The sequence below is a fragment of the Odocoileus virginianus genome, chromosome 7 (genome assembly GCF_023699985.2).
Source record: "Odocoileus virginianus isolate 20LAN1187 ecotype Illinois chromosome 7, Ovbor_1.2, whole genome shotgun sequence".
In the NCBI taxonomy this organism is placed as follows: domain Eukaryota; kingdom Metazoa; phylum Chordata; class Mammalia; order Artiodactyla; family Cervidae; genus Odocoileus; species Odocoileus virginianus.
Window position 1 is genome coordinate 79,143,207 of NC_069680.1, and position 16,940 is coordinate 79,160,146.

The following is a 16,940-nucleotide window of genomic DNA, read 5'->3' on the forward strand; positions in this document are numbered from 1 at the left end:
AGTCCATTCTAGGTTTTTCTTTTGTGGTAACCTTGCAAATTACATAAAATATCATACAGATAAAACAGTCCATTTTAGGCTTAGCAACTCACCTTTGCAAACCTATAAAGGAGCCAACTTTTTCTCCTCTCTTTTATATTACTGACGACACACTTTACTTCTTTTTAAGTCTTGCATTCATTAATAATTTATATTTATAGTATTTATAATTCTTTTTATGGGCTTCCCTTGTAGCTCAGTCGGTAAAGAGTCTGACTGCAATGCAGGAGACCTGAGTTCGATCCCTGGGTCAGGAAGATCCCCTGGAGAAGGAAATGGCAACCCACTCCAACATTCTGGCCTGGAGAATCCCATGGACAGAGAAGCCTAGCCGGCTACAGTCTATGGGGCCACAACGCGACGTACAAGACTGAGAGACTAAGCACACAGAATTCTTTTACTATTTTCTTCCTTTAACTTTTGTACTACAGTGAAGGGATTGGTACACCACCCTAATACTTCTCTGCGTCAGACTGTCTTTGTTTCTCTTACACCAGTGTACTGTGTATTTTTGTTATGTTGTCTTGTTCCTGATCAGCATCTTTTCATTTCACCTTGAAGAATTCCTTTCAACTTTTCCTGCAAGTCAGGTCTCTTGGTGGTGAACTCCCTCAGCTTTTGTCTGGGAAAGCCTTTATGTCTCCTTGATATCTGTAAGGCAACTTTGTTGCATAAAGTATTCTTGGCTGGCAATTTCTATCTCTCAACACTTTGAATGTGTCATTTCATCCTCTCCTGCACCATAGAGTTTCTGTTGAGAAATCAACTAATAGCTTAATGAGATCACTTTGTAGGTTACTTTCTTTCCCCCTAGTTTATGTAGGATGATTTTTTTCTCATTGATTTTTGACAGTTTCACTGTAATACATCTTGGAGAGGTCTTTTTACTTGAGATAAAAGGGCATTCTTTTAGCTTTATGGACTTGTACATCTAAGTCTTTCCCCAAGCCTGAGATGCTCTCAAATATAGTTTCTTTAAATGAATTCCCTGTCTCCTTCTCCCTCTCCTATCCTGAAACCCAATTATTCAGACATTTCTGTCTCTGGTAGAATATGACAGTTTTTATAGGCCTTCATCACTCTTTTAATCTGAAGTGTCCCCTCCTCTGGTAACTAGATCATTTCTTTATTCTTATCCTCCAGGTCATTTACTCTTTCTTCTACTTGGTCTGCTTTGCTACAGATGCTATCTGTTACATTCTTCACTTGACGCATTGAATACTTTAGTTACAGTGTTTCTGTTTGTTTCCTTTTATACAGTAGGCCCTCTACATACAAACTAGTTCTATTATGAGTGAGTTTGTAAGTCCAAAAAAGCCCAGGTATCTAACTAACACAATTGCTATATGGTACTGTACTGTAATAGATTTATAATATTTTCACACAAATAATACATGAAAAACAAAATCAAAAAATAAAGAAAAGATTTTTAATCTTACAGTACAGTACCTTGAGGGCTTCCCAGGTGGTGCTAGTGGTAAAGAACCTGCCTACCAATGCAGGAGACATGAAACACAGGTTTGATCCCTGGGTCAGGAAGATCCCCTAGAGAAGTGCATGGCAACCCACTCCAGTATTGTTGCCTGGAGAATCCCATGGACAGAGAAGCCCGGCAGACCAGGGTTCATAGAGGCATAAAGAGTTGGACACGACTGAAGTGACTTAGCAATCAAGCATGCATATTACCTTGAAAAGTATAGCAGTACAACAGCAGGCATACAGGGGCTGGCATCGAGTGAACAGGCAAGAATTACTGACTGGAGGAGGGAGAAGGGGTAGGAGACAGTATAGCTGAAGGACTGTTAGCAACAGGAGACAGGGGAGGGCGTGCTGCGGTTTCACTAATGCCTGACATTTGATGGCACAGGTCCTGGATCCTTGTTGGAACTAGATGCACATCTGCATCTTTGAAAGTTTGCAACTTGAAGGTTTATATGTGCAGGACTTACTGTATATGGTTTTGGTCTCAAAAATTAGTCCTCTACTTTATACAACTTGGCACAATGTGTTTTTAATACCATTTTTTAAATGGAGGAACTGAGTAAAAATGTCTGTTGGCCTAAAGGATCTGCTACAACTTCCATAGCAAGCATGCTATTTCTACTTTAATTTTACCTGGGGTGACTGAAGAAAATTATGGAATAACTATGTATACTTTGGGTTTCCCTTGTGGCTCAGCTGGTAAAGAATCCACCTGCAATGTGGGAGACCTGGCTTCGATTCCTGGGTTGTGAAGATCCCATGGAGAAGGGAAAGGCTACCCGCTTCAGTATTCTGGCCTGGAGAAGTCCATGGACTGTATAGTCTATGGGGCTGCAAAGAGTCAGACATGACTAAGGAACTTGCACTCACTCACTCATGTGTATGTTATTTCAATCTCCATGATAATACTTGGCAAACTTCCAGGCATGCTATTTACAACATACAGGCCCCAAAAGAGTGCTTTGAATACTTAACAAAAAAGTAACAAAATGAAACAGCTATAATTCATTAAGCACTTAACTTATTTAATCCCTAAAACTCCCCTTATTAATAAATGTGAGTGGGTAAGAAAGCTGAAGTTTTAATAAGCTAAAACAAGGTCACAGAGGTTGCAATACAGTAGGCAAAATAACTCCCAGAGCATCAGTTTTCCCATCTTAAAGTGGGAGTGGTAACACTGACTTCATAACTCCTCCTAAAATAGATTTTCTTTGTGAAAATAAATAAAACGATATATTTTCTGGTGAAAAGTGGGAAGCCACAAGCAATAAGGATGTGGACACGTGCTCACACACACACACACACACACACACACACACACACATGGAAAATAACCTACTCATAACACACTACCAAATATTTTGTGAGCCTATTTCTCCTTAGGGCACTGTGATGGAAACTCTCAACCCACCACCATAAATTTGATGTGGCCCCTACATTAATGCAGCATGTTTAAATTCTGAATCTGAATTTTATAGCTTATCTGTAAGCAAGGAATCTAGGATTCCACTGAGAGTTATGTAGGTGCAGTAACACTGAAGTAACACATGGACCATTTAACATTGCTTAGACATTCAACTTACTTCTTTGGCAGCTTCATTTTTTTCACCTTTTCTTCAGCATGTTCATCTGATATACCCACATGACATCCTAAAGCCAACAACGTCCTGGAAAACAAAACCAAACATAAGTTGCAATAATCCCTTCCCTATGTCCACAATAATCCAATATAATAGCAGCTGGGAATGAGATACAACAGTCTGCCTTAAATGCAGAGAGGTCTTTTGCTTTTGAGCAAAAGGAAAGCTTACTTACTTGTAAATTATTTACTACTGAGTATGAGTAGGACATTTGAAAATTGAACACATTTGAAAATTTCAAACACAAAAAGGAAAATACTGTGTGTCTTTCCAATCCTGACCCTCCAACTTCTGTTCCTGTCCCTAAAGGAACGGGTTGTTACTAATTCTTGGATGTCCTGCTAGAATCTATGCATCTTCTAAAGCAGATTTGTGTGTGTGTGTTTGATGCATGTTGTGGCTTTGCTTCTACTCAATGATTAGCTGCAAGAGACAGTTTTCCACAATTTGCTATCTTGACTTCACAATAAAACTTTGATACACAATATGACTTTGATTCACTATCCTTCATATACAGCTGGTTTATTTTTCAAGAGTTCTGAAGTGTTCCATTCACTGGATATGTCACAGTGTTAACCCAATTTTTTGTTCACAATTTTTGTAATTACAAACAATGCTGCAATGAATAACCTCATACATTGAACATATATACTGTAACCTACAGAATGGAGTACAGAATGAAGCAGGCCAAAGGATAACAGAGTTTTGCCAAGAGAATGCACTGTTCATAGCAAACACCCTCTTCCAACAACACAAGAGAAGACTCTACACATGGACATCACCAGATGGTCAATATCAAAATCAGATTGATTATATTCTTTGCAGCCAAAGATAGAGAAGCTTTATACAGTCAGCAAAACCAAGAATAGGAGCTGACTGTGGCTCAGATCATGAACTCCTTAATGGAAAATTCAGACTTAAATTGAATAAAGGAAAACCACTAGACCATTCAGGTATGACCTAAGTCAAATCCCTTACGATTATACAGTGGAAGTGAGAAATAGATTCAAGGGATTAGATCTGAAAGACAGAGCACCTGAAGAACTATGGAAGGAGACTCAGACACATTGTACAGGAGGGAGGGATCAAGAACATCCCCAAGAAAAAGAAACGCAAAAAAGCAAAACAGTTGTCTGAGGAGGCCTTACAAATAGCTGTGAAAAGAAAAGAAGAGAAGCAAAAGGCAAAGGAGAAAAGGAAAGACATACCCATTTGAAATGCAGAGCTCCAAAAAGACCAAGGAGGAAGAGCAAGGAAGAAAGTCTTCCTCAGTGATCAACGCAAAGAAATGGAAACAATAGAATGGGAAAGACTAGAGATCTCTTCAAGAAAATTAAAGATACCAAAGGAACATTCCATGCAAAGATGGGCACAATAAGGACAGATATGGTATACACCCAACAGAAGCAGAAGATATGGCAAGAAGAGGTGGCAAGAATATACAGAAGAAGTGTACAAAAAAGATCTTCACGACCCAGACAATCATGATGGTATGATCACTCACCTAGAGCCAGCCATCCTGGAAAGAGAAGTCAAGTGGGCCTTAGGAAGCATCACTATGAACAAAGCTAGTGGAGGTGATAGAATTTCAGTGGAGCTATTTCCAATCCTAAAAGATGACACTGTGAAAGTGATGCACTCAATATGACAACAAATTTGGAAGACTGAGCAGTGGCCACAGGACTGGAAAAGGTCAGTTTTCATTCCAATCTCAAAGAAAGTTAATGCCAAAAAATGCTCAAACTACTGGACAATTATACTCATTTCACATGCTAGTAAAGTAATGGTCAAAATTCTGAAAGCCAGGCTTCAACAGTACATGAACCGTATACTTCCAGATGTTCAAGATGGATTTAGAAAAGGCAGAAGAACCAGAGATCAAATTGCCAACATTCATTTGATCAATATAAAAGCAACAGAGCTCCAGAAAAACATCTACTTCTGCTTTATTGACTATGCCAAAGCCTTTGACTGTGTGGATCACAACAAACTGTGGGAAATTCTTCAAGAGATGGGAATAGCAGACCACCTGACCTGCCTCTTGAGAAATCTGTATGCAGGTCAGGAAGAAAGTTAGAACTGGACATGGAACAACAGACTGGTTCCAAATCGGTTGGAACATGTCAAGGCTGTATATTGTCACCCTGTTTATTTAACTTATATGCAGAGTACATCATGAGAAACACTGGGCTGGAGGAAGCACAAGCTGGAATCAAGACTGTCGGGAGAAATATCAATAACCACAGACATGCAGATGACACCACCCTTATGGCAGAAAGGGAAGAAGAACTAAAGAGCCTCTTCATGAAAGTGAAAAAGGAGAGTGAAAAAGTTGGCTTAAAACTCAATATTCAGAAAACTAAGATTGTGGCATCTGGTCCTATCACTTCATGGCAAATAGACAGGGAAACAATGGAAACAGTGACAGATTTTAATTTTTCGGTCTCCACAATCACTCCAGATGGTGACTGCAGTCATGAAATTAGAAAATGCTTGCTCCTTGGCAGAAAACTTATGAAGAACCTAGACAGCATATTAAAAAGCAGCGACATTAGTTTGCCAACAAAGGTCTATCTAACTAGTCAAAGCTATGGTTTTTCCAGTAGTTGTGTATGGATGTGAGAGTTGGACTATAAAGAAAAATGATTGCCAAAGAATTGATGCTTTTGAACTGTGGTGTTGGAGAAGACTCTTGAGAGTCTCTTGAACTGCAAGGAGATCAAACCAGTTCATCCTAAAGGAAATCAGTCCTGAATATTCATTGGAAGGACTGATGCTGAAGCTGAAACTCCAAAACTTTGGCCACCTGATGTGAAGAACTGACTCATTTGAAAAGACCCTGATACTGGGAAAGATTGAAGGCAGGAGGAGAAGGGGACGACAGAGGATGAGATCATTGGAAGGCACCACCTACTCAATGGACATGAGTCTGAGTAAACTCCAGGAGTCGGTGATGGACAGGGAGACCTGGCATGCTGCAGTCCATGGGGTCGCAAAGAGCTGGACACAACTGAGAGACTAAACTGAACTGAAATGTAACCTTCATCTGTAGGATAAATTCCTAGACACACAATTACTGGATCACAGGGGATATACATTTCATCATTTGACAAATATTGCCAAAATGTCTTTATGGCAAGGATATACAATGGAAAAAAGACAACCTCTTTAACAAGTGGTGCTGGGAAAACTGGTCAACCACCTGTGAAAGAATGAAACTAGAACACTTTCTAACACCATACACAAAAATAAACTCAAAATGGATTAAAGATCTAAATGTAAGACCAGAAACTATCAAACTCCTAGAGGAGAACATAGGCAAAACACTCTCCGACATAAATCACAGCAGGATCCTCTATGACACACATCCCAGAATTTCAGAAATAAAAGCAAAAATAAACAAGTGGGACCTAATGAAACTTAAAAGCTTTTGCACAACAAAGGAAACTATAAGCAAGGTGAAAAGACAGCCCTCAGATTGGGAGAAAATAATAGCAAACGAAGCAACAGACAAAGGATTAATCTGAAAAATATACAAGCAACTCCTCCAGCTCAACTCCAGAAAAATAAATGACCCAATCAAAAAATGGGCCAAAGAACTCAACAGACATTTCTCCAAGGAAGACATACAGATGGCAAAAAAAACACATGAAAAGATGCTCAACATCATTCATTATCAGAGAAATGCAAATCAAAACCACAATGAGGTACCATTACATGCCAGTCAGGATGGCTGCTATCCAAAAGTCTACAAGCAATAAATGCTGGAGAGGGTGTGGAGAAAAGGGAACCCTCTTACACTGTTGGTGGGAATGCGAATTAGGACAGCCACTATGGAAAACAGTGTGGAGATTTCTTAAAAAGCTGGAAATAAAACTGCCATATGACCCAGCAATCCCACTTCTGGGCATACACACCGAGGAAACCAGATCTGAAAGAGACACGTGCACCCCAATGTTCATCACAGCACTGTTTATAATAGCCAGGACATGGAAGCAACCCAGATGCCCATTAGCAGACGAATGGATGAGGAAGCTGTGGTACATATACACCATGGAATATTACTCAGCCATTAAAAAGAATTCATTTGAATCAGTTCTAATGAGATGGATGAAACTGGAGCCCATTATACAGAGCGAAGTAAGCCAGAAAGATAAAGACCATTACAGTATACTAACACATATATATGGAATTTAGAAAGATGGTAATGATAACCCTATATGCAAAACAGAAAAAGAGACTCAGATGTATAGAACAGACTTGTGGACTCTGTGGGAGAAGGCGAGGGTGGGATGTTTCAAGAGAACAGCACTGAGACATGTATATTATCTAGGGTGAAACAGATCAGCAGCCCAGGTTGGATGCATGAGACAAGTGCTCAGGCCTGGTGCACTGGGAAGGCCCAGAGGGATCGGGTGGAGAGGGAGGTGGGAGGGGGGACCGGGATGGGGAATATATGTAAATCCATGGCTAATTCATTTCAATGTATGACAAAAACCACTGCAATGTTGTAAAGTAATTAGCCTCCAACTAATAAAAATAAATGGAAAAAATAAATTTAAAAATAAATAAATAAGTAAAATATTAAAAAAAAAAGTAAAGCTGGTGATCATATATATTCCCATAAGCAAAGGATGACACTGCCTATTTCCCATGCCTGTTCCAACAGAGTTGTCCATTAATATCCTAATGAGATCTCATTTATAGTTTTAATTTGCATTTTTCTTAATACAATTGCTTTTGAGCATCTTTTTTCTGCTTCACTCGTATCTGTACTTCCTTTTGAGAGGGTAACAGACAGGAAGGCCCGGGGTCTCCAAAGGTAGGAAACAGTCTGCAAGTGTCAGACATTTTCAGGAGGAAACAAACTAGAGATATTTTTCCTTCTCTATACAAATTTAAAAGGAGGTTTCTGTTAAAATACTGTGTTGCCACAACACCTGGTTTCACCTGAAGGTAACTATTCTCGAACCTTGAGTTAACCAATACATTTTTCTTATGGAAATGTTTCTCTTAAGCTATGTTAATGTGCTATGCATTTATCCCAGACTCTGATTCAAGTCAGTTCTGCCAAAGGCTTAGAACCTACTTGACAAACCAGTATGTTATACTCAGATATTGTCCCCCTAATCTATGTAAACGAAACTATTTGTATGGTAATCTGCCCTTCTACAAGATTCAAGTCAATCGTTTTATGGCCTGGGATGAATCATCTGGTGCCAAGATTATCACAAAATGCAATTTATGGATGAGGGGCCTGGTGCCATTCTGAGTTTTAAGACATTCTTTTCTTTTCATTAACAGACTGCTAGTGACTATATAACATCCAGCTAAAGACTAGCAGGGGGGTACTCTTTCTGCCCCCTTCTGAAGCCTATGTCAGAAGCTTTCTCTATCTCCTTTATACTTTAATAAAACTTTATTACGCAAAAGCTCTGAGCGATCCAGCCTCGTCTCCTCCAGAGGCCAAGAATCCTGGCATCTTATTGTGCAGCAACAACTTTTCACTTTCTTCTATGAAAATATTCCTTGTTCACTTTTCTTTTAGATTTGGGCTTTATTGTTGCAGTTTATAATCTCTTCAAATACACAAGATATAAGTTATAAATATTTTCTCCAGTTTGTGATTTGTCTTGTTACTTTCTTTATGGTGTTCTATGTAGAGTTTTCAATTTGTTGTGATTTCATTTTGCTTTTACACAATTAAATCTTTCTGTTTTTTTATAAAAATGGCTTCTGGGTTTTATATAATATTTAGAGATTGGGCTTCCCTGGTAGCTCAGTTAGTACCTGCAATGCAAGAATCTGCCTGCAATGCAGGAGACCTGGGTTCGATTCCTGGGTCAGAAATATCTCCTGGAGAAGGAAGTGGCAACCCACTCCAGTATTCTTGCCTGGGAAATCTCATGGACAGAGAAGCCTGGCAGGCTATAATCCATTAGGTCACAAAGAGTCCAACATGACTGAGCTACTGAATCACCACCAGAAAGAAAGTTCCCATTTGTTAAATTGTTTCAAGGAAATATCTATGCTTTTTAAACAAGCGTCAGGGAGGCCATATGTATTAAGATTAAGCATTTAACTTTATTTCCCTGATGGATACTCAGTTATCCATAACATATTTACTGAAAAATATGTTTTAAAAATTTATTGGAGTATGCTGTTTTACATGTTAGCTCTTGCTATACAGCAAAATGAATCAGCTGTATGTATATGCATAACCCCTCTTTATTGGATTTCCTTCTCATTTTGGCCACTATGGAGAATAGTATGAAGGTTTCTTTAAAAAAGTAAAATAGAACTTCTATATGACCCAGCAATCCCACTCCTAAGCATATACCCAGAGAAAACCTTAATTGCAAAAGATACATGCACCCCAAAGTTCACTGTAGCACTATTTACAATAGCCAGCACATCAAAGAAACCTAAAGGTCCATCAACAGAGCAAGGGATAAAGAGGATACGATATATACAGGGAAATTACTCAGCCATAAAAAAGGAATGAAATTGTGCCATTTGCAGAGACACAGATGGACTGTCATACAGAGTGACATAAGTCAGAAAGAGAAAAACAAATATATTAATGCATATATATGGAATCTAGAAAAATGGTACAGATGAACAATTCATTTTTACCACTGATATGAAATGCTACTTTTCTGATATACTTAAGTCCCCTTATGTTTTTAAATCTTTTTCTGGACTTTCCAGTCTAGAAAAATCTCCTTTTTACATAATACACTGGGATTCCAATTTGCCAATAACAGTTTTTCCATTGTTTAGACACTCTGTATTGTTTTTTAACTCCCTTTAATGAATGACCTATTGTCGATTTTCCCAAGAAAGATCATCATCATTCACATTTAGAGTTCAACTTTAAAAGTCCCCAGACTTAGGCAGAACAACATCCTTTAGTATTCCTGATAATGAGTGGTTCCACCTACTTCAATAGAATAAGATGCAATGGCATAAACTTTCTGGATGACAATTTCTAACATCTGGTCAGTTCCAAAAGGAAAGGTCAAGTATCTAAAATCCATTTACATTTACCCTCCTTAACATTTAAAAAGTGACAATCTGGAGGTAGATATAGATACACACATTTAAACATCCTGTTTTAAGTTAAATTTTATATTATATACAACAAAAGTGAGATTGACTATTAAACTGCAAGAGCAGGAACTAACTGAAGCTGTGCAGTTAGTTAAAACATGTGCCAAATAAGGGGCTTCCCCGGTGGCTCAGTGGTAAAGAATCTGCCTGCTAATGCAGAGACACGGGTTTAATCCCTGTTCCAGGAAGATCCTACATGCTGCAAGGCAACTAAACCTATGGCACCACAACTACTAAGCCTGTGTTCTAGAGTCCAGGAACCATCTGCCGAAGCCTGTGTGCCTAGAGTTTGTGCTCCACAACAAGAGAAGCCACCTCAATGAGAAGCCTGCACACCACAATTAGAGAAAGCCCACGCAACAACAAAGACACAGCACAGCCAAAAACAAATAAATGAAATTATTTAAAAAAAAAGAATGTGCAAATTAAAATGAAATAGATCAGCAACAGAAAAATAGAAAATTGACTCAGAACAAACACAGGTTATGCTTGTTCAAACACTGCCCAAGGAACAGAAAGTTCCCTGCCATCATCTTCCATTCATTTATCTATTCGGTAAGTATCTTTTGAATTCCAATGTGTGCCAGGTCCCGTGCTAAGTTCTGGGATAAGCTAACAGGCCAGTGAGGACTAAGGCAAAAGTTAATTATAAGGCAGTGTCTTGCTTGTGGTGACAAATATATAGGGCTATTAATGGGTCAAGCAGGATATTAAACCAGCTCTTAGGGAAATCAAGGATGACAATAATATTGAGATTTATCTCAAATCTAGGTTACTAAACTTCCAAGTGCAGGCCTACAAAGAAATCTGATTAGAACACAGAGAGCCCTGCCTAATACATTAAGGGTAATGACTATCATTGAATGACCATCACTACAATCCAGTTTTAGAATACTTCCATTACTCCATCAGATTCTCCAAGCCTGTTTGCAGTCATTCATCATTCCCTCTCCAAGCAATCATTAATCTGTTTTCTGTCTCTATAGAATTTCCTTTTCTGGATATTTCATATAGATAGAATAATATTAAAACTTTCATGTCAGGCTTCTTTGACTAAGCATGTCTTTCAGGTTTATCCATGTTGTAGTGTATATTAATAGTATATTTCTTTTTATTATTCAATAGTATTGCACTGTATGTATCACATTTTCTTTATTCATCAGTTTATTGAAATTTGCAGTTTCCAGTTTGGGGCTGTTATGTGTGATGATTCTATGAACACGCTTTGATGAACATTCATGTACAAGTGTTTGTGTCAACATAGGCTTTTATTTCTCTTGTGTAGGTATCTCTATTGTGTAGGTATCGCTCCTGCATAGGCATCTCTCCTGCGTAGGCAGTTCTCCTGCCTAGGCATCTCTCCTGCATAGGTAGTTCTGCATAGGCATCTCTCCTGCGTAGGCAGTTCTCCTGCCTAGGCATCTCTCCTGCATAGGTAGTTCTGCCTAGGCATCTCTCCTGCATAGGCAGTTCTCCTGCCTAGGCATCTCTCCTGCGTAGGCAGTTCTCCTGCCTAGGCATCTCTCCTGCGTAGGCAGTTCTCCTGCCTAGGCATCTCTCCTGCATAGGTAGTTCTGCATAGGCATCTCTCCTGTGTAGGCAGTTCTCCTGCCTAGGCATCTCTCCTGCGTAGGCAGTTCTGCATAGGCATCTCTCCTGTGTAGGCAGTTCTCCTGCGTAGGTCTCTCTCCTGCGTAGGAGCGGAATTGCTTTGCTGTTGTTCAGTCACTCAGTCACGTCCGAGTCTTGGCGAACCCATGGACTACAGCACACCAGACTTCCCTGTCCTTCACCATCTCCCAGAGCTTGCGCAAACTCAGGTCCATGAGTCGGTGATGCCATCCGGCCATCTCGTCCTCTGTTGTCCCCTAGTCTGTCACTGTTTCCACTGTCTCCCCATCTATTTGCCATGAACTCATGGGACCAGATGCCATGATCTTAGTTTTTTGAATGTTGAGTTTTAAGCCAGCTTTTTCACTCTCCTCTTTCACCCTCATCAAGAGGCTCTTTAGTTCCTCTTCACTTTCTGCCATAAGGGTGGTATCATCTGCATTTCTGAGGTTATTGATATTTTTCCCACTAGGCTGTATCATAAATTTATGTTTAACCTTTTAAGAAACCACCACATGTCAGGGCCATTTTACATACCCTCCTGTAATACATGTAGATTTCAGTGTTTTTCTACATTTGCAACAATACTGAGTATATCTATCATTTTGATTATGACCATCTAGTATGTGTGGCTGTATCTCATTATGATTTAATTTGCATTTTCATAATGACTAATGATGTTGAGCATCTTTTCATGTGTGTATTAGGCATTTACATATCTTTATTAAAATATGTTCTCAAATGTTTTGCCCATTTTTAACTGGGCTGTATGTATTCTTATTATGTAGTTGTAAGAGTTACCTATATATTCTGTGTACAAGTTCTTTATTGGCACATGTATGATTTACCACAAATCCTACAAATGTAAACTTACATGATTTATAAATATTTTCTCCCACCCTGTACCCTATGTCTTCATTTTCTACATGGTTTCTTTTATAGTACAAAAGATTCTACTTTCAATGAGATCCAAAGTATTGATTTTGTTTTCTTTCACAAATATTTCTGATACTATAGCTAAGCACTTTATGTCTAATCCAAGGAGATTTTTGAATGAGAACAATGAATCTTTTAAGAAATCTATTTAGAATGGGCCGGTGCCGCTGTCGCTGCTGCTCTCCGCGCGGGTTGTGGATGTTGTCGGCTCCGTGTTGTGATGACAGGAGAATGTGTGTGTGTCCCGGGCCCAGACGAATTGGAATCCCAGTCAGAAGTTCCAGCTTGCCACTGTTCTCTGATGCCATGCCAGCACCAACTCAACTGTTTTTCCCTCTGATTCGTAACTGTGAACTGAGCAGAATCTATGGCACTGCGTGTTACTGCCACCACAAACATCTCTGCTGCTCACCCCCTTATATTCCACAGAGTCGCCCAAGATACACACCCCATCCAGCGTATGCTACCTTTTACAGGCCAAAGGAGAGCTGGTGGCAGTACACCCAAGGAAGGAGATATGCTTCCACGCCGCAGAAGTTTTACCTCACACCTCCCCAAGTCAATAGCATCCTGAAAGCTAATGAGTACAGTTTCAAAGTGCCAGAATTTGATGGCAAAAATGTCAGTTCTGTCCTTGGATTTGACAGCAATCAGCTGCCCGCAAATGCACCCATTGAGGACCGGAGAAGTGCAGCAACCTGCTTGCAGACCAGAGGGATGCTTTTGGGGGTTTTCGATGGCCACGCAGGCTGTGCTTGCTCCCAGGCAGTTAGTGAAAGACTCTTTTATTATATTGCTGTCTCTTTGTTACCCCATGAGACTTCGCTGGAGATCGAAAATGCCGTGGAGAGCGGTCGAGCCCTACTACCCATTCTCCAGTGGCACAAGCACCCCAACGATTACTTCAGTAAGGAGGCGTCCAAGTTATATTTCAACAGCTTGAGGACTTACTGGCAAGAGCTTATTGACCTCAACACTGGGGAGTCGGCTGATATTGATGTTAAGGAGGCTTTGATTAATGCTTTCAAAAGGCTTGATAATGACATCTCCATGGAGGCTCAAGTCGGTGATCCCAATTCTTTCCTCAACTACCTGGTGCTTCGAGTGGCATTTTCTGGGGCCACAGCTTGCGTGGCCCACGTGGATGGCGTTGACCTTCATGTGGCCAACACTGGCGATAGCAGAGCCATGCTGGGGGTGCAGGAAGAGGACGGCTCTTGGTCAGCAGTCACGCTGTCTAATGACCACAATGCTCAGAATGAGAGAGAAGTGGAACGGCTGAAACTGGAGCACCCAAAGAACGAGGCCAAGAGTGTGGTGAAACAGGATCGGCTGCTTGGCTTGCTGATGCCTTTTCGGGCTTTTGGAGATGTCAAGTTCAAATGGAGCATTGACCTTCAGAAGAGAGTGATAGAATCTGGCCCAGACCAGTTGAATGACAATGAGTACACCAAGTTCATCCCTCCTAATTATTACACACCTCCTTATCTCACTGCTGAACCAGAAGTAACTTACCACCGATTAAGGCCACAGGATAAATTTCTGGTACTGGCAACTGATGGGCTGTGGGAGACAATGCACAGGCAGGATGTGGTTAGAATTGTGGGTGAGTACCTAACAGGCATGCATCACCAGCAGCCAATAGCCGTTGGTGGCTATAAGGTGACTCTGGGGCAGATGCATGGCCTTTTAACAGAACGGAGAGCTAAGATGTCATCAGTGTTTGAGGACCAGAATGCAGCAACCCACCTTATTCGCCATGCTGTGGGCAACAATGAGTTTGGGGCTGTTGATCATGAGCGCCTTTCCAAAATGCTTAGTCTTCCCGAAGAGCTTGCTCGGATGTACAGAGATGACATTACAATCATTGTAGTTCAGTTCAATTCTCATGTTGTAGGAGCATATCAAAACCAGGAACAGTGAGTGGGTCTTACCAAGGCGATTCTCAAATAGATTTAAAGGGCAGATAGTTTTTTTTTTTTTTTAAAGATAATACTATAGTAAATATTATCCAGTGGGTCATTCTCAGCATTTCTCTTTGATACTCTAGTCTGCCGGGTAGTCCAAATTCACTTTGTAGCAGAGTGATCCTGAGAGTCTTGTTCGGCTTAGTTTGGACCTCACAGCACCTGCAAGTTGAGGCCCATCAGTTTCTTGACCACAGATGGCTTAGGACATTGGCTGCTTTTATCAGTCTGAGAAAATCAGGATGACCTGGCAAACAGGGTTTTGAGTAGGCCCAAAGCAAGGAACTGCTGGGCGTATTCTTTTGGTAAAATGAAGAAACATTACTGTTCACACCTGCAGACCCCTTTCATCACCAAGATTCCAGTGTACGTAAGAACATATATTTATTGCATGATTTCCTAGATGTATAACCTGTGCATTATTCATGAACTTTATTTTAACCCAAAGTAGTTTTCAAATCCACTACTTTAAGCCATAAAGGACTGAGAACCAGGCAATTTGAATTTGTCAGTGTGTGTGATCATTTGACTTGGAATGCTTCTTAATGAGAAAACAAACACTATCCCTTATCCCGATTACCTAATGTAGTTGGAACATTTTCTATTTTGCCAAGCAGTTGAAGACAATAAAGGTGTTTTATCTTCTCTTATTGGTGTTAAATAAAGGGGAAAAAAAGTCTTAGTTTATACTAATGAAAAGCTTTATTTAGTTTGAAATAAAAGATCCATAATGAAGGGAAGAGACTGATATGGTCGTCTGCATCCACCAGCACATTACTCTTATCATGTAAACCCCTGAAGTGTGGCATGCTCGAAGTGTGTGGTGGGTAGACTGCTGCTGAGAAATCATACTTCTAATTAAGTAGTGGTAAGAATTTTTGTCATGTTTGGAATTTTAAGGATGACATATTAAAAAAAATTTACATAATTTGGGGGAGTAAAGTTTAAATATTACCTTCAGGTGTTGAGATGAAGTTTTTTGTTGTTGTTTTTCCCCACTTAGGTGTAGGTCAATTTAAATAATTGGTTTAAAGATTACTAAATGCTTTAAACATATTGTAGCTTATAAATAGAAATGTTAAGGTACATACATGAGAAATTCTTTAACTATTGTGCATGCCTGATGCTTAATGGGACACTTAATAGCATCAAATATTGTTTGCAGCAGTCTCCGTAATTATATGCAGACCCTTCCAACGCTGTATCAAAGTAAATGAAAATAAATATATTCAGATTGGCTTTTGGGGAGCTTATTTGATATGCATCAAATGGTGTTTTGTTCTTGTGTTTAATGGTGATTCGTGTACAGCTGTGCATATATATCATCACTTATTCTAGCATCACTGTTAAAAGAATGGCTATGACTATGTTCAATTTTCACATAAGTTTTAATACAGAACATGATCCGTTTTCCCTTGTGTAATTAGTTGAGGGGTGTTTAGGAGTCCTCGCAGATTTCTGTAGAATACTGAACTAGATATTCAAGGACTCTGGACTGTGGACACCGAAGCAAGGTAGAATTGGCTGCAGAATTTATTCCAATTGAAAATAGACTCTGGAAGATTGCCGCTTACAAGACCATATAATGATTGTTTTCTGAGGTCTTCCCCAACCCCCCCCCACCTTTTTTCCCTCCTTGGGTCACCTTGGAAATTTTCTCCCAGCTGGTATTTTGGAGGGGGAAAAGCTATTATACTATATACTTATTTATAAATGATTTGACAGAGACTTCATTTTTTAATGGAATGTATGTAGAATACAGTAGCAGTTAAAACTCATTTTCAGGCTACTATTTGAATATCTCTTGAACACCTTTACTAAAGAGTTCCATATTATACTTTAATGTCTCATCTCAATATAGTACAGTATATATAAATTTGGTTTCTTTTGGTCATGATCAAGATAGTAATTGTTATTACACAAGAAACTTTGTTCTTATTACACAAAAAACTTGGTCTGCGGTCTAAAAGCTGGTTGTGTTAAGTCTGTAGTATTAACAGTGTGGAAATGAAAATAATTGGTTGTTACTTTGAATGTATTATCATCTCAAGTTTTGATTTTATTGTAATTGGTTGTCACTGTGATGTGATACCTAGAATTAAAGAATACATGTAAACTTTAAAAAAAAAAAAAGAAATCTATTTAATAGTAT

The 16,940-nt window shown here is 39.4% G+C and overlaps 2 protein-coding genes across 6 annotated transcripts in view; one reads left to right on the top strand and one right to left on the bottom strand.

Moving 5' to 3' along the window:
- RYR2 (ryanodine receptor 2) overlaps positions 1 to 16,940 on the bottom strand; it is an 803,099-nt gene that overhangs the window by 327,593 nt on the left and 458,566 nt on the right. For all 5 annotated transcript variants that reach the window (XM_070471032.1, XM_070471028.1, XM_070471029.1 and 2 more), the window contains one exon: positions 3,105 to 3,188. In XM_070471032.1, the coding sequence (XP_070327133.1) occupies positions 3,105 to 3,188 (84 nt within the window). The remainder of the gene's footprint in view (positions 1 to 3,104; positions 3,189 to 16,940) is intronic.
- LOC139036083 (pyruvate dehydrogenase [acetyl-transferring]-phosphatase 1, mitochondrial-like) lies at positions 12,975 to 16,057 on the top strand. Its single transcript, XM_070471026.1, has one exon. The coding sequence runs from the start codon at positions 12,975 to 12,977 to the stop codon at positions 14,742 to 14,744; it is 1,770 nt and encodes a 589-aa protein (XP_070327127.1). The 3' UTR covers positions 14,745 to 16,057.